At 32.7% G+C, this 21,523-nt stretch overlaps 3 protein-coding genes across 4 annotated transcripts; 2 read left to right on the top strand and 1 right to left on the bottom strand.

Moving 5' to 3' along the window:
- The first annotated feature begins 949 nt into the window (after positions 1-949).
- On the top strand, positions 950-11,838 carry LOC110600018 (zinc finger protein ZPR1). 2 transcript variants are annotated; one of them, XR_006351056.1, is made up of 17 exons: positions 950-964; positions 1,080-1,352; positions 1,589-1,633; positions 1,905-1,945; positions 2,046-2,127; positions 2,801-2,845; positions 3,651-3,707; positions 4,616-4,675; positions 4,772-4,899; positions 5,224-5,491; positions 5,578-5,644; positions 6,707-6,777; positions 6,886-6,975; positions 8,552-8,660; positions 10,152-10,243; positions 10,899-11,255; positions 11,470-11,582. XR_006351056.1 is itself a non-coding variant. In XM_021736696.1 (16 exons), exons 1-16 carry the CDS (start codon positions 1,221-1,223, stop codon positions 11,589-11,591), a joined length of 1,515 nt encoding a protein of 504 aa, XP_021592388.1. In that variant the 5' UTR covers positions 1,080-1,220; the 3' UTR covers positions 11,592-11,838. The 2 variants fall into 2 exon arrangements, 1 of the variants encoding a protein (XP_021592388.1); XM_021736696.1 differs by lacking the exon at positions 950-964 and having other exon boundaries at positions 11,150-11,255; positions 11,470-11,838.
- Positions 11,839-13,354: 1,516 nt separating this feature from the next.
- Positions 13,355-17,627, top strand: LOC110600022 (protein FAR1-RELATED SEQUENCE 6). Its single transcript, XM_021736708.2, has 4 exons — positions 13,355-13,671; positions 13,758-13,812; positions 14,603-15,162; positions 16,999-17,627. Coding segments are annotated over exons 2-4 (756 nt in total). The 5' UTR covers positions 13,355-13,671; positions 13,758-13,811; the 3' UTR covers positions 17,194-17,627.
- A 791-nt stretch (positions 17,628-18,418) lies between these two features.
- LOC110627790 (glutamate decarboxylase) lies at positions 18,419-20,863 on the bottom strand. Its single transcript, XM_021774156.2, has 7 exons — positions 20,734-20,863; positions 20,362-20,566; positions 20,070-20,270; positions 19,750-19,964; positions 19,399-19,652; positions 19,253-19,305; positions 18,419-19,158 (listed from the first exon to the last, which is right to left on the bottom strand). The coding sequence occupies exons 1-7, from the start codon at positions 20,817-20,819 to the stop codon at positions 18,697-18,699; spliced, it is 1,476 nt and encodes a 491-aa protein (XP_021629848.1). The 5' UTR covers positions 20,820-20,863; the 3' UTR covers positions 18,419-18,696.
- Between the last annotated feature and the right edge of the window lie 660 nt (positions 20,864-21,523).

Genomic DNA, 21,523 nt, shown 5'->3' on the forward strand with positions numbered 1-21,523 from the left:
TCTATAAACTTGATACTAGAGATGGTTAGATATTCAACGTGAAGGTTAAGATGGAAAATTTTATAGTACTTTTTTCTCTTACTTTAAAGAAAATTATTTTATAAAAAAATGGGAAACGTAAAATTTATATATTTTTTAATAGAAATAAATATATATTGAATACTAATAGTATTAATTTTTAAAATTTAATTTAATATTTTAATTATAATCATGACAAATTAAAAATATTTAATTTTATTATTTAAAATTTAAAATTTTGAATAGAAATATAAATTAAGATAAAATTTTAAAATTTTCATTCAATAGACCATTAAATGAGTTTCTATGTGTTTTTAAGTAATGCTAATTGGCTTTTGGATAGGTGCAGTAAGTTTTAATCCGAATTAATATGGGTTAAAAATAAATTTGAATATTGAAAATAATAATAGACTTTATATTCAGCGCAACTATCACAGCTTTGTTTGTGAGATGTTTTGTGTTATAAGTTATGCTACTAATATTTTGCTCTGCTATTCCGTCTAAATCTGGCTGAGAAAAAATTAGGATCAGGGGGCGTTTCTCCTACAGTATTTATCATATTTATTCTAATGATAAAAAATCATAATTTTTTTTTAAACTGAAAATTAGAGATTGAAAAAATAAAATATGAGATTTTTTTAATTTATTCAAATATATTTATTATCAAATTAAATTTATAAGTATAATAAAAAATTATATTTATTTATCAGAATTAATGCATTAATATTAAAAAGTTTATAATAATTTATTTAAAATATTTTTTCACCTATTAATATTAAATATTTTAAAAATTTCTCGATAATTATTGTGGTACCGGGTAGCATACCTCTCAGTTTCTATTGCACAATTTATTTTCTTTATGTCTCGCACCGTTTCCCCGCGATTTCTTGCCTGCCAAACACTCTCCAAAATCAGTTTGCTTTTGTTTTATTCGAGTTTGCTTTCGGTTCGTTTCCGATTTGTGGTTTTATGAATCTTAAATTTTTGTTTTTGCTTTTCGGTTTGATTCGATTCAAAAACAAAACTGACCGTTTGAATACGGGCCTTGTTATTTGTTTTAGAAGAAAGAAATACGAAAGTTCTAGCGGTCTCTCAACTATCAAAGAATACATTCTCTTCCCGTTTAGTTTTGCCGCCGCCCGAAAGAGTTCACAAAACCGCCAACCGACTTGAACTGAAAACGCAAGAAAGAAAGTTGAAAAATGGAAAGCGGCAGCAATAAGGAGCAAGTAGTGGACGTGCGATCGGTGGTGGAAGCTATTTCCGGCGAAGATGATAACAACGATGCTCCTCTTTACCAGGTCGAAAGCCTTTGTATGCGTTGCGGCGAAAATGTAATCTCTCTCTCTCTCTCTCTCTCTCACATATGCGTGGTTGTGCATCTCTGTAATTATGAGGTTTGAAAGAGAAATTTGATTTTATGTGCTGCCTAAGTTGCTGCATTTGTACTTTGATATTTAGCTTTATTCTGGGGGACTGGCTTCTGCTTCTTCTTCTTCTTCAGATTTTGTAAATAGTTATATATGAGAGACGACTCTATTTTTTTTTCATATTTTTTACTTTTCTGCAGGGAATAACAAGGCTTTTACTGACACTAATCCCGCATTTCAGAAAGGTACTTCTCATATGCTTTTGCTACTTAGTCATGCACATATTTGCCAAGTCTCTGCTTCTAGGGTTTTATTTGTTTATATTGTAATTTGTGCTTTGGCAACCAGAAAATGGTAGATTGGTAAATTTATCCCTCCTTATCCACCTTCTGCCGTAATTCCTGTTAATTAAATGAATTTTCAGTGTTGAGCTACCGTAATTAGGACACCCAGATCCAGCAAGCGCTGTCTGTCTGCATTATAGAAACATTTGTGCTAAATATACTTTGCCTGCAGATCTTGTTATCAGCCTTCGAATGTCCACACTGTGGTGAGAGGTAACCTTTTGTTCTTCTTTTAAGATGTGAGTATTTATAATGATATTTAGTTAAAAGTGATTTTCTGTGTAAACCTTTTTGCCCCTCTATTTCTTGCTAGGAACAATGAGGTTCAGTTTGCAGGTGAAATCCAGCCAAGGGGCTGTTGTTATTGCTTGGAGGTGTCATCAGGCGATCAGAAGGTTGTCACAGCCATAACAAAATGCTTATAATTTCTAATGTATTTTCTTTTGCATCTATGCATACTTATTATGATAATGTTGCCTCTACCTGCTATTAGCTCTCAAGCGCAATTCACGATTAAGTCTGATAGACATAATTTTTCAAATAAGGATGTGATTCTGAGTATCTTGTTTTTCTGTTATTCTAATGGCTTCCTGCTTCCTACTTCAAAGTTGTTATTGTGGATGTCAATTTGTCAAATATTGATGCAATTGTGTGTTTCTTATTTTCTGTTTGCACTTCCTACGTTATAGTCATTACTTCATGTATACTCATTGACTGAAGAATGTTGTTTGAAAGCGTGTAGTCATTCTCAGGAAGTACTTTATTGTATCATGTGGTTGTCTGTAGATCATCTGTTAGTTGACCTTGCTTGTGTCAAAACCGTTTGTAACTTTATTGCATCATTATAAAAATTATATTGTGCAGATTCGCTTTTGCTTTGTTGTTTTTGTTCGCTTCTCTCTTCTTTTTTAACTTTTGTTTCTGCAGATTAGCATGTGCTACTCTGCGTTTTTCTGACTTTGTTTTCCATTGCTTTGGTGTGCATATACAATAAGTAAATATGTTTTCTTTTCACCAAAATTTAAGGAAACTGTGCCACAGGCTAATGTCACTGTGTTTGAAATACAGGTGCTTAATCGACAAGTAGTAAAATCGGAATCTGCCACCATAAAGGTAAGTTCACTTTATCTTGGACTTGTTCCATTCAATGCAATGAATATGTGTTCACTTGTGATTTTTACCTCATTATGTTCTTTTTATGTTATAACTCTTGTTGTCTGTTTATATGGTATAAGTTTTATGGGCTAGAATTAGATCGACTTTCTGTAAGCTAAACTGGATTGCTCCTTTGCACTTAATCCCTAATCATTGCAAATTTTTTTTTTAACATTCTGCCTGCTGTTCCCTCCTTCCTGTTTTGCTAGCATCCTTAGAAATGTAAGTTGTCTCCTTGTGCCACTGAAGGTTTAAGCTTTAGGCCTTCTATCTATAAGTTGTTACTCTATTGTTTCATACAAGCATTACCTATATGTAAGCATACTGAACTCACACAGTGAACATTCATGAATGCATGAGTGTCTGTTCATGATAAATCCACCTTTGGCCCTTGGTTTAGGGGTGAGATTTTTTTTTTTGACTGGAAAATTTGAATTGAGCTGATGAAATTAAGCTTTTTCAGTAAAGGAATTATGGTTTCTGGTTCAGGTTGGTCAATGTTTTGATGATTTTTTGGGTTTTGATCATTGGTCTAGTTACCTCAAGTATTATAAACAAAATATCCAATTTTGTTGATAATGTTTTAATTATGATTTTATTAGTGGTATATTAACTTTATTTGTTAATGTGAATTGATCATAAAAGTAATAATTTTTTTTTATTTGTACGCTTAATATTTAGAGTTCTCAAGAGTTTGAGAATTTTGTATATTTACTTTATCAGAGGTCGTGATTTCTTTCCATTTTGATATCTCTCCATGCAGATTCCTGAATTGGATTTTGAGATTCCTCCAGAGGCACAACGTGGCAGTTTGTCAACAGTATCCCCTGCAACTCTGTTTTAAGCTGCTTACTTTTTTCTGGCTGCATTCTAAGTGCCTTTTGTTTTCTAATGACCAATGATTGTCTTTCAAATTTGCCTTTGTTTTGTCATGACTAATGATTGTCTTTCAATTTCCCCTTGGCCCATTCATCTATTGTGGAAATACTTCCAGTGTTTCTGCTATGTTTCTAGATTTGCATGTCAATTTTCAGATATAACTCATAACGCATATTATCTTATATCGACAAGCATAAAAGACAGTTATTCCAATGTGTGTTTGTATATATAAGCACAAATAGAAAAAAAAATGCATGAGTGAATAAGTTGCTCTTCCAGTAAGTTTAGTGGTGGCTAGAATATGGGGCAGGGTATTAGCAATACTGAGAAAAATAACCAGTGCCTGATTTCCTCTTGTCTTTTTGAGCAACAAACTTAGTGAAAGGGGTAAAATGATCTTTAACCTTTTGCAGTACTGATTGAAGTCATTCAGAATTACTTTGTCAAAAAATGCAAAACCTGAGTTACTGATCTTCCCTTTAAACATAAGTCAGACTGGAGAATCTTGTTTGGATTTTCTATTTGTTGTCCTTTTGTTTTTCAAATGACATCTGTGGTCATGTTAACTTTGTGAGCAATCAACTTGAGGAGAGAATGTGGTGACTAAAATTATTAGTTGCTTTGAACATAAACTTTAGGAGAGGGACTGTCTGAATTCAAGAACTAGTGTTTGATATATTAGTTAGGTTTTGGATCATTGCTCATTCAGCCTTGAGTTTCAGTGTCTTTTGCTGTATGAGTTGCTCTATGTTTTAGATACCTGTTCCGATTTTTGTCATATGTTCCTAGAGTATTCTTTCTGGTCCTTTCAATTTTTCAACCATCTCATACCTGGAGTAACCTTCTTAGGTGGAAGGGATTTTGACTCGAGCTGCAGATGAACTAGAGGCACTTCAAGAAGAGCGGAAGGTGCATATTAAGTTTGATATCCTCATGGTTTAATGCCTTCCTCTTCTCCTTCCCCGTTTCTTTGCATTGTCTTAATGGTGTTTTCTGGTTTTCCAGAAAGTTGATCCTCTGACTGCTGAAGCAATAGACCGGTTTTTAATGAAATTGAGAACTTGTGCAACTGGAGATTCATCTTTCACCTTCATCCTAGATGATCCTGCTGGAAACAGTTTCATTGAGAATCCGTAAGAGAGTTTAATTGAGAGAAAAAATTTTTCTGCCTCCTGGTGTTGAAGCTGCAGTTACTTTTATCTGTGATCTTTTATTTTAAATTTTTTACTTGTGTGTGCCAGTCAGCTTCCTAGTGCACATGCACTGGCACCTACAAGTTTTGAGGATCTGAACCTTAGGTTTTTGTTCTATATTACATCTCCTATGATATTCTGGATAAATTTGTGCATTTGGGACAAACTTGTATTGTTTTCTTGTTATATTTGATTATATTGGACCTCCTGTTACTCTTCATTATTCTTTTGAAGGAAAATAAATGAGGAAATAATATGTTATAGGTTTGCGCCATCCCCGGATCCATTGTTGACTATTAAGTTCTATGAGCGAACTCCAGAGCAACAGGCGTCATTGGGATATTTAGTCGACCCATCACAGTTGGGAGAATCTGGCAACAGATCACCATCAGAGGTGACAGGCAGTGTTCCTGATCAAAGAAGAGGAGAACCTCATGGATCTGTTGGAGCAGTGGCTGGTCATCGTGCCATTGCTCAGAGTAACAGTGCAGAAATTGCAGATGCTATCTTTCGCTACTCTGCACCAGAAGAGGTTATGAAATCATAATTGTTGAATACTCCATGTTAAATTGACCATTTTTTTTATAAATATTACTTGAAATGTGCTTTCTTTAACAGGTGATGACTTTCCCATCTACCTGTGGAGCTTGTGCCAGCAGGTGTGAGACTCGAATGTTTGTCACCAGTATCCTTAACCTCTGTGGACGGATTTCATCTTTGGGATGATACAATTTCTTATCGCTTCATTCTGATACTGGCTAAGAATCTTTGTAAATTCCTATGATGGACTAGTTGTCTCATTTGTGGTAATCAGCTGGTTGTGTTCATTCAAATTTCCTTCTTTTTTAATACTTGTTGGTCTGTTACATTTCTTTTACACCTTATTACTTTGGCTTCAATTTCATTCTCATGCGTATTGTTCCTCTCAAACTTACAGATTTTATATGAGCAGATCTTTTCCATGTTAGTCTTTGATTTATTATTATATAGAAGTGAGGTTGCATGGTATTTTCTTATCCCAAGTATTTCCAGAAGATTCTCATTTTTTATTGGATTGCTGACCCTAAGATTTCTCTCTGCATAAGAAATATCACATTTAGGCTCCAGTTATTTTGTGGAAACATGTTTTGAGAAAATATTTGTGCTGTTTGATTGCAATTGAATTTTGGAGATTATTTTATGACATTTGGGGTATATCTGAACATATTCATTTCTACAGTAGGACTGAATGTTTGAACCTGTAAGGACTTTTCTTTGTTTCCTATTTATAGTTTAATATGGCGGAAATTACACAAAAGACAGTTATTGTTATTGCTGGAGAAACAAAAATTTCTATTTGTACTCTGAACCAAGTTAAGAATAGTGCTTCATGAAAATTCCTTAATACTACCTTCAAATGAACTGCCGTTGTTCATCCCTATTTTCATTTCTCCCTTTCTCCCTTCTGTTATCTCAATCTTTCAAAATTCTATTTGTATTTCAAATCCAGTCCTCTTTAAATATTTTTTTCTGATAAATTAAAGAGAATAATTGTCAAGAAGTTCTGGGAAAAGATTCTCTGTTTATAGCTCTCCTATGGACGTCCTTTCATGTTTTAACTTGTAGAGAATAACTGTTAGGGCCTCGAAACAAATGGACACTCGGGTTGTTTGAATGGTTCAATTTATGAGGCTGTACTCATTTAAAATCCTACAAATTGCTCTTTTAATTCATGCATGAGAGCACTGTTTGCCTTAACAGTATGCAGAAATTCCATACTTCCAAGAAGTAATTGTCATGGCATCCACTTGTGATTCCTGTGGTTACCGCAATTCTGAGGTTTGTGGTCATTTGATTACAATTTCTGTGCATGTTTCCATTGTTTGATTTCAATTATTATCATTATTATTGTTATTATCATTATTATCATTATTATTATTCATGCAGTTGAAACCTGGTGGAGCAATTCCTGAGAAAGGAAAGAGAATCACTCTACATGTGAAGAATGTTAATGACCTAAGCCGAGATGTAATAAAGGTCTGCTCTATTTTTTTAATGTAATTTTACTTTTTATTTGGGTTGCAACAGAAATTTCTTTACCAGTAATCATACAATTATATAGGAAATATACGCAAAAATACAACAAAGTAGTGGGCATCCCTTAATTGTTATTTGTGTCATAGGAATTCTTTTTTTTTCTTTTCAATGTGACACATTTCAACAAATCCATTGAAAAGAGCATGTGAAACAGTCAAAGGAACTGGGAAGGAGCTGCTAATGATGATCATATAGAGTTGGAAAATTGGATGTGCCTATTACCTTTCTTCTGCTCACTTGCAGAGTTCATTGCAACAATTAAATCCACAATCTTTTCATTGCAAACAAAATTTGCAACTTAGCTGAAGCTAAAATGGGACTAGTTGCACAAATTGATGGGTGAGAAATAAGAATCGTATATAAATTGTTTTTAATCTTTTTCTCTTCTAGTGTGTTTGGGAATTTGAAAGGGAAGGGAAGGAACTGATTATCCTTCCTGTGTTTGATGGAATTGTGACTGCTAGAGAACTATAGTTTGGTTGGGTGGATGAGGGTGGGGAACTTGGTAGATTTAAGAAATAAAGTTCACTTTGAGATTAAGAAAGAAAAGGTTAAAAAATGAAAAGTCAAGAGACTACTATAAATTCTCATCCTTTTTTACCCTTTGATCAGAAGGTTAATATGTTGGGGCATAATGGAGGTCCATGAGCATGCTCCGATTGCTATCCCTTTAAAGGGGGTGAAAATCTTCTTAAATAGGGATTATTTATTCCCCCATCTTCAGGGCTACGTACGTTATGCGTAAATATGCTTTTGTTCTGCTGCATGATTTAAGGAGGTTGACTCATTATGATGTCTGAGTGGAGCTGTATAATTGTTTGGCTTAGGTGCATTTGGGCTGCTAATCGACAGTGTTCTTAATGTATTTATATGGTTATCTAAGTGAGTTTAATGAAGACACTAGACAGGTTAAACAATCAGCCTACAAATGCTTTTATGTTGGCAAATTTTGAGCAATTAATGATATTTAGGTTAAGTTTTACATGAACATGTTTTGAGAAATTGGTGTATTTTTGGAGTGATGATGAGTGTCTAGGTTCTGATGCTGTGCAGACTGCAGAGAGAGGGAGGGAGAAGGAGAAAAAAGATGAGGGGGAAAAACTATGCTTCCATGCCTTCCAAATCATAAACTTGCAATTCGATTAATTAAAGCATAAGAAAATAAGTAGTTTACATGGATACTTGGTCACTTATATAACTCCTTTTTTCAACAAGGACTAAAACTTCTGAATAGCAACATATCTAATGATCTCTAAATCGGAAACATCCAACTCTCTAGGTCCTCAAATTCCTGAATAGAATATCCTTACTAGAGAGTTGCATTATTTTATAGAAGGCTTTTGCAAGGAAAAACTGAATTTTCGTAATTAAACATTAAACTAAATAAAGCCTATATTTGTGTTTCCTTTATTGCATGAATTTGTTGACTAGAGATATTTTTGTTATTCTCCTTATTAGCCATTCACCACTAATTTGCATATGATTCCTAATCATTGAACTTTATTGGCTTTATCAGTCGGATACTGCAAGTGTGAAAGTCCCAGAGCTTGAGTTGGAGCTGGCTAGTGGTACACTGGGGGGAGTTGTTACAACTGTTGAAGGATTAATTACAAAAATTAGTGAAAGTGAGTGTAATTTCCCACATCTGCTTCCTCACATTATTATATTATTGTTATTATTTTTACATTACCCTTACCATTATGATTTTGTTTTGTACTTTGCAATCTATTGGTGAAATTGGGACAATTGTTGTGACCATGCCATAATTTTGCGCCCAAAATTAATTGAATATTTTACCTTCAGAATGGCCGAGAAGATTCATGTTAATTAGGTAGATCTTATCAAGAAAAGTAGAATCCATCACTTTCTGCCAATGAAAAGGGTTTTTAATCAAAATTTGAACACACTCAGATTCTGTTTGTGTTATATATATAAAAAAATGTCTTATTTTATCATAAATTAATTTTTTTTAATTTGATTTAATAATTAATGCAAATTAAGTAATTAAATAATAAGAAATTTAAAAGTAATAAAATAAGCAAATTGAATAAAATAATAAATGATAATTTTGAAATTCTTATATAAACTCTTAAATTATTTAAAATTAAAATAAGTTACAGCTATAATATCTATTTAGATTTATGAATTTGTTAAATGTGCGTATTTGGTTTATAATAGCAAATAATTAAATTAGCTTTACTCTTAAATTCTAATATAAAGTTTAGTATGTTTTATGTATTTTTTGTAATTGAAAATATTTTAAAGGCAAAATAGATATTTGCACCCATGAACTTTACTAGAAAAGCCTTATGGCACCTTGAAATCTAAAAAATGACCCATGGCACACCTGAACTATTTGAAAGTGAAATTAAGATGACCTTGCTATCACAATCAGTATGTCAAGTGAATATTTTATTGCATTTCTAGACCAATTTGAATTTAAAGAGAACACTCTTTGAGTGTAAAAAATCTAGGGTGAGTTTGAATTCAAAACTTATACATTATATATAATAATAATTAGTATTAGGTCATTGACTATTGATGGCGAATTACGTCACTATTTGAATGTTGTGGATGTATGTCAGCTGTTGTTAGTGTTTCACATGCTGAATGTGAGAAGTTTATTGTTTAAACCTTATAGGAAAATATTTATAAATGAAACAAACTGATATTGAGGAATGACATGTAATGATAGAATAAATCTATGATGATATGATGAATTTATCATTTTTACAACTACTTAATGTTCTAGTGGGATATATTGCATTTGAGATGCAAAAATTGCGGAAAAACTGATGTCAATGCTTCCTAATATATTTGATGTGTGTGCATGTGGAATATGTTATTATTATTGACATAATTTTATCAAATATAACTAAACAAATGCTTTATACTTTGAGGTGGAACTTCCGCAAAATTTTTACATGATTTGCACACATTCATATAGGAATTCTACAGTTCTAGACTACTCTAGAATACTGGATAAGTGCAGTGTTTTCTCATTGTTCAATTGCTGCACTAATTGGTATATTATAGCTGCATATGATTTGTCTAATAGATTTTCTGTGTAGCTTAAATTGGTTATGCATTCAGTGAATCTCTGGTTGATTGTACAGGCCTTGAGAGAGTGCATGGATTTACATTTGGAGATAGTCTCGATGAACATAAAAAAAGCAAGTGGCAAGACTTTAAAGCAAGGCTGAACAAGGTAACATATTACACTCACGATGCATTCTTTTTCTTCTCGTCTTTTAACCAGTATTGAGATATTGGATAATCTTACTTTTTGGTCTGTGGGGTAGTTGATGGTTGTTTGTCAACCATTGGTTTGTGAGTGCTCTTAACCTTTCATTTAGCTTTAACTGCAACGTAAGCAAAGGTGTTGGTCTTTTTCTTTCCCACTTGTCTGGTGTTTTGAGTTATGCCTGGTCATGGAGGGATATTATGAAGGATGCTTACTTGATTTCTAGTTTGCATTTTGTAGCTTTGTGGGAGAGTAACATGGCATAGCTTGTTGTAGGTTATAGGAGTAAATATGTTTATATAGAAAAGTAAATATTGATAGATGTGTGAGTTGCTTAATCTTAGGAATTGCATGGTCATAAGTTTGATTTCTTTTCCTTTCTAGATACGGTTTCTCATGTATAAATATGTTGTAATCTTTATTATAATAGATAACAAATATTATTGTAATCTCTATTGTAATAGATAACAAATATTACCTTCCTACGTAGCTTTTGGTATAATTATGATTAATTATGATTAATGTGTTGGTGCCTAATTCATTCTTTATCTGTCAAACTGTCGTTGATGATGACGTAATTAGTTCTTATTTTATTTTGATTTTTGCATCTCTAAAACAGAGTCACTTGAGAACAGACTTAAAAGATATTTACTTTCCAGTTCACCAGCAAAGAACTTCACATGTCATTTGTGAAAAAAATGTGCCGATATATTTAAGAGACATTTTTGTGGATACAAGGACTTCTGAGTCTTGATGCATTAAGTTGATACTGAATGCCAAGGCACCGTATACTGGTGTTTTTGAAGGGTTTAGAAATTGATGGTTACTCTTGTATACATTAAAGTCTTTCATTTATCCTCCATTCTTCAGCTTTTGAATGTGGAAGATCCCTGGACCTTAATTCTTGATGATGGATTAGCAAATTCTTTTATTGCACCGGCAACTGATGATATCAAGGATGACCATCAATTGCTATGTAAGTTGTTCTTCTTTTCTATCATGGCTGTTTTATTGCAGTAAATGAGAAGAGAGTTTTAGGTTTTTCATTGCGATTTATAGAAGACTAGATTATATTTTGGAATGTATTCTAAAGTCGTCATGTTGCAGCAAATGTATAACTGTTGCTTCTGCCACTACATCTTCAATCTGCTTTTCCTCTGAATTATATTTCTATGGTTACTGGTTTTCAGTTGAGGAATATGAGAGGTCTTGGGAGCAAAATGAGGAGTTGGGACTAAATGATATTGACACTTCTTCAGCTGATGCTGCTTATAACTTGACGGACACTACCCTAAATCAGAAAGAAGAATAAGTTATTTTTCTTACATTAAAATGTACAACTATTAATTAGTCATGTTCAAAATTTGTGTAATAGCCTGATGCTGTGTTAGTTCCACTGCTGGCTACATTGGACCTTTTTGGTGCATGGAGTTGCAATCTATGTCCATGTTTTTTCAATTTACTTTGGAATTTGGTAAATTAAATGCTGGATTTACCGATTTATTTATGTAGACTATGCATGCTATGATACAATCCAGTTGGCAGTGAATTATGTTGAATATTCATTATATTTGCTTAGTTTATATGAAAACATAAGTGAAACTTTTTCTTGGAAAAAAAGAGAATTTATTTATTAGTTTATTAACATATCTATTTTAATAAATATATTTCATTAATTATTAGAGTAATTTAATAATTACTTTAAGATATACTAAAGAGATTAAATAAATTTATTATTTAAAGATACTAGTTCTATTTATTAAAATATATAAATATAAAAATAAATTTATCTTTACAGATAAAGATATATACTATTATTTAATAAATATTATGTTTTTATTTTAATAAAATATTAAATATAGTTTTACAGTTCTATTATCTATTTTATATATAAATTTTATATATATATATATATATATATATATATATAATATTTTAAAATTGCGGTTTGTTAATTTATTAATATATTATTATTAATTTTTAAGAAATTTACTATTTAGTTATCAGTATTATTATTATTAATAAATTAATTTTATATTTTTAAAATTTTATTAAAATATTTTTATTTTTTGCTGAAATAATTTTTCTGTTTCTTTTTATTAGAAATAAAATAAAAAATAAAAAATAAATTAAAATTTAATTTTATCGTTAATAATTCCTTTTTGTTTTTTCATTCTTCGATCATTCAATTTCTTCTTCTTTAATAATTTAATTTTTAAAATTTAATTTTTTTCACTTCTTTAATAATTTAATTTTTAAAATTTAATTTTTTTATTTTTTTATTAATAATTTAATTTTTAAAACTATTTTTTTCATTATAACTCATTAATGTGGAGAAAAGATGAGAATGTTTTAATAAGTTTTTGAAATTGATTTGTTAATAATAATAATAATATTGTTGATATAGAAAAAAATAAAAATATTTTAATAGATTTTTAAAATTTTTCTGTGTTAATAATAATAATTAAATAGTAAATTTTTTTAATTATTTATTTGTTAACTTATTTTTTAATTATGTGGAAAATAACGTGAATCTTATTTTAAGCAAAGATAATATCGTTAGTGATGTTAAATTAATATTTAATGAATTTTTAATTATGTTTTTATAATGTTTGTTATTTATATTATATATAAAATATGATCTATTATTTAAATTTTAGTATTTAGTTAATGAGAAAACAAGAAAAGTCTGAATTCTTTTAATATTTGAAAAATTCCATACAATTTTTAATAATTTTTAATTTAGACATTTATGATATTTTAATAAAATTTTATAGATTTTATATTTTTTTTATCTATTCAATAGCAACAAAGAATTAGTACAATTATTTATAAATTGTGTTATTAAATTTTTAAAATTTAAATTTATTAAGTAGTTTTATTTTAAAGTTTAAATGAATATTTTAGTTTGATTTAAAAAGTAGATTTTTTTAATAAAAAAAATACTTAAATTTTTACAACTTTAAAAAAATTCAAGGGTTTAAAAAAATAAACAGGACAAATTTTTAATCCATTTTTCAATAGTTTTTCTTCAAATAAAATAAAATAAAATAATGCTCATCCTTTCTTTCCCTTTCATTTCCGTTCCTTTTTCCCGTTTTCCCTTCACTTCCAAACAAACAAGCCGTAAAATTAAGTTCTTCCCATCGATTTCCTCTCTCATCACAGCTCTAAACCACTTCGGAGCCCTAGCCCCGGAATTCCAAACGCCGGTCGGCATAAATGAAATTACCACCTACGGCCAACGGACTGTTGCCAGCTACCACCTTCCAAAATCGCGATCAACGCTGACGATTTGGCCGTCACTTCACATGAATTTCTTCTCCTTCCTTATTCGCAACCATCATCTACCTCCTACATATCATCGCTGGTGACGGTACCCATCACCGTCGGTGATTTCCCCGCCTCTTTCTCCATTTTCAATTGCCTCCTCTTTCTCATGAGCAAATTTGTTCATTCTAATTTTCCTCTCTTTTAGCGGTTGGTTGGTGTGATCGAATCACTCGTTATTTCCTCCGCGACGCCCGTCAGTAGTAAGCTTCCCGACCTTTCAGTTGTTAATTCTCTTCCTATTGTTGTAGTTTATTTGTGGTTGTAATTTTATGGCGACCAGATAAACTAAATTTCTCTGCTTTTGGTTCTTATGGCTGTTATAGAGGAATTCTGTTTTGGGTCACTTTCGTCGTTTAATGCTAGTATATTTGAAAAAGAAAAAGGCTTGGGAGTAGTAGCATGCTAATTTGAGGAAATTGTAGAATTTTCTCTTCCAATATTTAATTTTGTATTCATCAGAAACACTTAAATTATGAGTCGAAACCAGTTCCAATTTTATCAGAATTAGAGTTTTGTTGTTCCGAGCTTCAATTCCAAATCCAATACCATTCCAATAAAAAACTATTTGCCACTGAATTCTACTGCCAATTCATTTGTAATTTGTTTGTGTCCTCAAATTTCGGAATTGTGATTGAGGACTGCGGTACCTGTAATCCTGTAGATAATTATTAACCTCCTTTGTGCTTGTTGGGGCAAAGGATGAATATTTGAATTCGTTTTCTTGGCTTATGGTTTAAAAGTTTGGGTCTTCCTGCCTGCCCGATGATGGATTGGAAGAAGATAAAATTAAAACTGAAACAAAATTGAAACCTTTCAGTTCTATTTTGTTTAAGCGAAAAAAAAAATCAACTAAACTTGCTGTTCAATTATTTGGCTGCACAGTTTCTTGTTCCCCAGTTTCCTTCTGGTTGTGAGATAACGTCAGTAGCCTTGTCTTTTGGTTAATTTGCCATGGATATGTTCCATTGAAATAATTGCTTATTCTTGCAGTGGAGTTTGGGGTAAATGGTGATGCCAATGGTGTGATGGTGGGAACTGTTGAGTTGGAAGATAGCAGAGCCAGTGATGAAAATGAGATTGGTGTGAATTCTGCTGAAGAGGATTTTCAACAGGATCATGATCATAAAGTGCATGAAGAGTCTCTGGATAAGGATGCAATCATGGATGGAGTTCCATCTGTTGCAATGGTTCCAGCAGATGAGCCCTATGTGGGACAGGAATTTGAATCTGAAGCAGCTGCACATGCATTTTACAATGCTTATGCTACACACCTAGGATTCATCATCCGTGTAAGCAAACTCTCTCGATCAAGGCGTGATGGGTCTGCCATTGGTCGGGCACTTGTTTGTAATAAAGAGGGCTATAGAATGGCTGATAAACGTGAAAAAATTGTAAGACAAAGAGCAGAGACAAGAGTTGGTTGCAGAGCAATGATTTTGGTGAGGAAAGTAAGTTCAGGTAAATGGGTTGTTACAAAGTTTGTCAAGGAGCACACTCATCCTCTAACACCTGGTAAAGGCCGAAGGGATTGCATTTACAATCAGTATCCGGTTAGTTGTTACTTTCTTGCCAGACTGATTTAGTAGCATGGTTATTGAACTTTATAGTGTATAATATTTTGTTTGGAGAGCTCCTTGAAAGAAAGAAAAGGAAACAAACTTAAGTTATCTGGAAAAATATGAACTTGATCCACCTGAAAAAAAGATTTATGTTAACTTTAATGGTTTCAGAAACCAAGTTAAAAGTACGTATGATCAGATTATTTCTCCCATAGTGATAGTGTTTGTCAGGAATTAATTAATCTAAAGAACCTGTTGAGCTGCTGTAAGCTGTCCCGCCCACCCCCCTGTTTGCATTCTGTTTTATGTGGGTTAAACACTTGATTAACCAGAGCGTTTTTTTTTTTTTTTTCAGAAGCTTCCAGTGTTTGCTTTTACCTCTTCTTTTATATACTTTTTAAATCCTTTATGAGATAGAATTCAGTTTAAGAAAAAAAGGATGTTGGCTTAATTGTGTGCAATTTTCTGTAGCTGTGAAGGCATCCTTAATGGTTCACTTATATCTCTGTTCTAGCATGTGTGCAGAATTGTGATTTAATTAACTCTATGTTTGACATTAGCTCTCTAGTTTCCAGTAACTAAAAAGTGCTTTGCAGGACTTAATGTCCTAGTGTTTGAGTGTATGATTTATAAGGTTATATTTTCTAGAGGTTATCTGGAAACATGGTTGATTGAAAACACTTATTATCGAGATATTATGGACCAGGTTCTTGCCAGAAAAAGAAATGGGTTAAGCTGAATTGTAATTAGCTTGTTGAATTAACTTGAGTTATCTTTATATTTTGGATAGTCCCTTTGTAAAAAAAGGAATAAGCTGAATTTGTAGTAGATTGTTGAATTTATTAGAATCGGGATGGTGAGGACATTATTGAATATTGTGTGGGATGAGGGGAATTCCCTCGTTTGTTTTCTGTAGCATGGTTATCGGATGGGATCATCAGGAGGTGGCTGTGGATAATCACTTACATATTTCGTGTTTTCTTGTATGTGAAAAACTTCTAAATTTTCTTTCTCGTAACACGTCAGACTAGGGGTGTAAATCATGCAGAAAACAAGACAGACTAGAAAAAGCAAGATGGAGGATCAAATAAAACTTTATTTGGGTCTAGATTCAGTTTTGGGAACTTACAGAGTCTTGTATAACCGTATTATTGTATTTATTGAACTCAATTAGCCGCAATTAAGCATTTGTCCTTGGTTTTTGGACCATTTGGTATTTTAGTCATTTTAGCTTTGCTGGAATGGACTGTGTTTGACATATTTTGGGCTTAGATTTTGATGCTTTTTCGGGTTTATTAGAAGTCCAACTTAGAGGATTATTGTTTTATTCGGGATTTCAAATCCCGTATGTATTTGAACTATTAATAAACTCTTATTGATCAAGCCATTATGTGAATAATGCAATTTGTGCGGCTGCCTTTTAAAGAGGAGCTTATTCGGCTTTGTACTTTCTCTAATGCTTGTATTTCAAGTTTCTATGCCTCCTTTTCCTATATATAATGACATGTTGCACCTTTTTCTTTTCATTATAAAAACCCATATAAAGAAGATGTCCATGAGAAAAAAACTCATGCATTATATTGTAAGCTTCATTAAGTAATGAATTATTTGTATTTTCTCATACCATAGGTTCAGTTAATACTTTGCTCGATGGTATTGTGGTTTTAGGAATGTTCTCCTGTCGAAATGCTAGTGAATTTGCTTTAATAGTTTCACGAGGGCTTGAGTTCCCCCAATCCCCATTTGCAACTTCGTAAGTGTAAAAAATGGAAAATGGTATGAGTATATATATATTGCAACTAACCTTTTGGCGTACCTGATTGGCAGAATGAACATGATAAGATCCGTGAACTATCTCAGCAGCTGGCGATAGAGAGAAAGAGAGCAGCAACTTACAAAAGGCATCTGGAATTGATATTTGAGCAGATTGAGGAGCATAATGAGAGTCTGTCAAAGAAGATTCAACATATAGTAGACGATGTGAGAGAGATGGAAAACAAAGAGCAGCAAAATCGTGTATAGGGTTCAGTAATTTTTGTTGTTTTTGTTTTTTCTAGAATACAAAATCAAGAATTGGTATACAGAATGATGTTGGGTAGCAACAGATTGTCATGGGGTTAGATTTTACATGCTGACTTCCTCTTCTTAGGTGCCTTGTTGGTTGCACACTGAAAATGTTGAGTTGGCAGCATTCATTTGGGTTATTAGGTATAATTATGCTCCTATTTTTGGAGTGCGATGTGTAGGCGAAATAGATCGTTAATCTGTAGTTATCCTGCAAGGTTTTGCCAAAAATGTGAATTTGGTTTCACCAAAAAGGCATCATTGTGTCCCGAGGAAGGAAGCTCCGTATTGCAGTCGGTTGTCATTTATGTAGAATTTCCTTTCATTTTTCTTGTTTTGTATAGCATGGAATTGTATTCTTTTCTTAGTTAATAATATATTTTATTGGATTATACCCTTACTATTTAGAATGTGCAGCTTTCTTTTTAAACTAGAAATCAAACTGAACCTGTTTAGTAATAATTTTTGTGGTTTTCTTATAAATCAAATTAAATTCCTATATTAAACCGTCTTGGCATAACATATTCTAACACCTAGTCTCTATTATCTGAACCTCTTATTTTCATCAAGACCAGGTTAGCATCTCTCTTCTTTCCTACTTCTTCCCCACAGACACAGAAACCTTCTTTTCTCTGTTAATTTTCATCATTTTCTTCTTCTTTCCCGTATAACAACTGATCCACTGAACTCATAGATCACAAATAGGGTCTCCTAACTCGTATGTAATGACACTTTTATAGTATGAATGCCAGTAGGTTGAAGAACAAATCAAATTTCAAATCAGTTGACATATATTCAACACAAATATTTGAATCAATTTACTAAGTTATTTAAATGATAAACTTTTAAATATTTGATTGACCTTAGCAATTATTCTATATTAGCTAAGCAATGAATTCAATCATAATTTCTCCAAAATGTGAAGCATATAGTCCAGGCTTAAACAAGTATGGAGATTCACAAAGCAGGCCTAAAGCCCGTAGACAAATCAAGCCCAATATCCATTAGGAACTGATTGGGAACTTAGTCAGAAACCTGCTATACTTGAGGAAGTAGGAAAAAGAGCCGAGCCCTAGAAAAGAACAAAGAGGTCGTGGGGTTTTGTGCTTTTGTTTGATGTGATCATCTCTAAAAGATGTACGTAGATATGATGAAATTTGGTTCCATACATGAAATATGATGAGAGCTAGATTTCAGGAGTAGGAATGCTAAAAATATGAAACCTTCTTATAAAGATATTCTTCATCAAACAAAAAATGCATTATAATTATTCAACTTGATGCACATACAGTATTATAAGCATTAAACCATCAACCGAACAAAGGAGAAAAGAAAAAAACAAAGAAATCAAAATTTTCTTTCCAAGTTTGTTAAAGGAAGGGTCATGAACTCCATCAGCAATTGTCTTCATAGTACTGAAGAACAGGCCAGAGAATTGATCTTAGATTTTGATGAAATCTTTTAACAAACAACATTCATCTTCTTCCTTTCCATCACAAACTTCCTCCAAACAGAGGTGACCTCCCTTTGAGTCTCTAAAGCAGTTTTCTTCACAACTACTTTACCATCTCCACTGATTGAAACCTTTTTCGAAGGTAGGGACTCAAGCTCATGCAAAACCTTCTGGATATCATTCACAAGACGCTCTGCCAGAGTACGAGAGAAGTCTTCCCTTATCACAACTCGTAGCACGGTGACATGTTGAGCATCCGGCGGCATTGTATACGCCGGAACGATCCAGCCGTACCTCCTTAACATATCTGAAATCTCAAATTCATTGTGTTTGCTATTGTCCTTCAAAGAAAATGCCACTAATGGAACTCCAATGTCCTTTGAAATTATGTTGAACATCCCTGTCTTCCCCAGTGCTTCTTTAAGTACCACCATGTTGTCTCTACAATTCTCCATTACGTTTTTGTATCCCTAGTAAACCAACCACACACATGTTTTCTCAATTCAGAAATCTTATATATATTATACATACATATATATATATATATATATATATTAGACCTACCTGGAAACCCATGCGAATCAACTGATAATATTGAGCAATGACTTGACTAGAACCTGCAATATGCTTATACAAGTGAATTTTCAAAGGGATTCTCAATAGCAATAGCTACTAATATAACATGTTAATGGGAGTTTTATAGAGAGTACCTTTGGAGAAATTGAGGGTGAAGGTGGGCTGATCGGCTCCAAGGTAGTTAATATGGAAGATGAGTTCGTCAGGCAAGTCCTCTTTGCTCCTCCAGATGACCCAACCAATTCCAGCATAAACAAGTCCATATTTGTGGCCGCTAACATTGATACTCTTCACCAATGGCAATCGGAAATCCCATTCAAGTTCTGGGTAAATAAATGGGGCAATGAACCCACCACTTGCCGCATCAACATGGATAGGAGTTTCCCATCTGCCAAACAGAAAGATTGTGTCTACTAATTTTGAAGTTATCAAATATGATATAACAGATTGGCTTATATTGAGAGCAAGAGTGAGAGAGAGAGTACCCAGTTTCCTTATTCTTCGCAACCAAAAGATCATTCAAGCGCTTCACATCTTCAAATTCTCCATTGAGAGTGGAGCCAAGAATAGCAGCAATACAGATAGTGTTTTCATCCACCATCTCCACTGCCTTGTCAGGGTCCATCACATAGTAGTCCTCCCTTAGCCTCACTTCTTTCAGCTCCACCTCGAAGTACCTCGCAAATTTCTCCCAGCAGACCTTCACATGCATGTTATAAATTAATCTTCTACTACATTAAAACAACTACCCGATTCATCAGTTCGAAGTTTGATAAATGCATTTTCCTATGAATGTTTATGGTACCTGAACATTGGCTCCAGTGACAATGTTAGGCTTATCGTAGGGTTTTCCCTCAGCCTTTCTCCTGTTCTGCCACTTTCTCTTGAATGCTAACCCAGCCAGCATTATAGCCTCTGAGGATCCCACAGTCCCAACTCCAACTGCAGCCTCTGATTCTCCAAGAGGTGCATTGAAGAGATGGGCTATCATATTAACACATCGATTCTGCATGCATATAGAGTAAATACTTATCATATCAGGCAGCTGTGTGTGTATACATATACATATATAGTGGTAGAAATGAGTAAGCGATTGCCTGCAACTCGGTGGTGACAGGATACTCATCCATGTCAACGTAGTTCTTGTTGATAGAATCCATGATAAGCTTATCGCACTCAGGTTCCATCCATGTGGTCACAAAGGATGCAAGATTAAGCCTAGGGTTCCCATCCAACATCAGTTCATCTGTTATGATCTGGAAAGCTGCCTCCTTAGGGATAGAATTCTCCGGGATCCTGAACCTGAAACATTCACATAATAATAATACGAGTGAGCCTTCAAGTCCGAACATCCAACCTTGAATCTTCCGCCATAATAATTTGGTGATTCATAGTACGTTAGTTGATCATTTGAGTTAGAGCTAATCATAATCCCATCTACATATTGCAATGATAGATGAAATGATCACCTGGGAAGTGAAGCTCGAACATATCGAGAGGCGAAGGTTGAATGAACAGAGAGATCTGTGTTTAATGCAGTCTCAGTGAGAGCCATTGTTGTGTGTGAGTGTGTGTGTGGAAGAGAGAGGGAGGGTGGGGAGAAACAGAAGCCAGAAGGCTTATATAAGCCAACTTTGATAGATACCTAAAATATATTTTACTGATAGCTTCCTAATTAATCGGGAAATTATTTTACATTTTTGCAAAATCTGGAATTAATAAACCCCTGAAATCGGTCTAAGGATCAGTTCTTAAGAACGCTTTGCTTGCAAGAATTCACGGTGAGCAATGAGAATGGGTATCGAGTCCTTCATTTTGATAAAATTAGTTAATTAGTTTTTATATTTTTTAAAACTTAATTAATTATTTTTTTTACATTTTATAAAATCAAACAATTTGATCTTAGTGTCAAAGAAAATTAAATAAAAATAATAATTAAACAAAATATATGAATATTTCAAACAAAAACTTGATAGTTAATTTTATCTAAGTGTAGGGACTGATAGTTATTTACCCATAAGTTTATCATATTATTTGTTTCAATTAATTTTAAATCAATCTATGGCTAATTTTTACCTCCCCTTCACTCTTTCAAATCAAAATTTTCTATTAGGGTTTAAAAAAGAGAGAAGAAAATTAATTTTAAAAAAATCGAATTAATTTCATCAAACTAATTTGTTATTTCTATTTTTCAATTCGCATTTTGCAGTTTAGTAAATCAAACTAGATATAAGAATTTATATTTTGAAAAATTATTAA

This window comes from Manihot esculenta, chromosome 1 (genome assembly GCF_001659605.2).
Source record: "Manihot esculenta cultivar AM560-2 chromosome 1, M.esculenta_v8, whole genome shotgun sequence".
NCBI lineage: Eukaryota > Viridiplantae > Streptophyta > Magnoliopsida > Malpighiales > Euphorbiaceae > Manihot > Manihot esculenta.

Excerpts from the sequence above, each read along its gene's own strand:
- LOC110600018 (XM_021736696.1), top strand. The coding sequence starts at position 1,221 with ATGGAAAGCGGCAGCAATAAGGAGCAAGTAGTGGACGTGCGATCGGTG. Across the intron at positions 5,645-6,706 it reads GACTCGAATGTTTGTCACCA|AAATTCCATACTTCCAAGAA; the intron begins GTATCCTTAACC and ends AACAGTATGCAG. Across the intron at positions 8,661-10,151 it reads AATTACAAAAATTAGTGAAA|GCCTTGAGAGAGTGCATGGA; the intron begins GTGAGTGTAATT and ends TTGATTGTACAG.
- LOC110600022 (XM_021736708.2), top strand. Across the intron at positions 15,163-16,998 it reads GCATTTACAATCAGTATCCG|AATGAACATGATAAGATCCG; the intron begins GTTAGTTGTTAC and ends CCTGATTGGCAG.
- LOC110627790 (XM_021774156.2), bottom strand. The coding sequence starts at position 20,819 with ATGGCTCTCACTGAGACTGCATTAAACACAGATCTCTCTGTTCATTCA. Across the intron at positions 20,567-20,733 it reads GTTCGAGCTTCACTTCCCAG|GTTCAGGATCCCGGAGAATT; the intron begins GTGATCATTTCA and ends TGAATGTTTCAG. Across the intron at positions 19,159-19,252 it reads TGATTCGCATGGGTTTCCAG|GGATACAAAAACGTAATGGA; the intron begins GTAGGTCTAATA and ends TTGGTTTACTAG.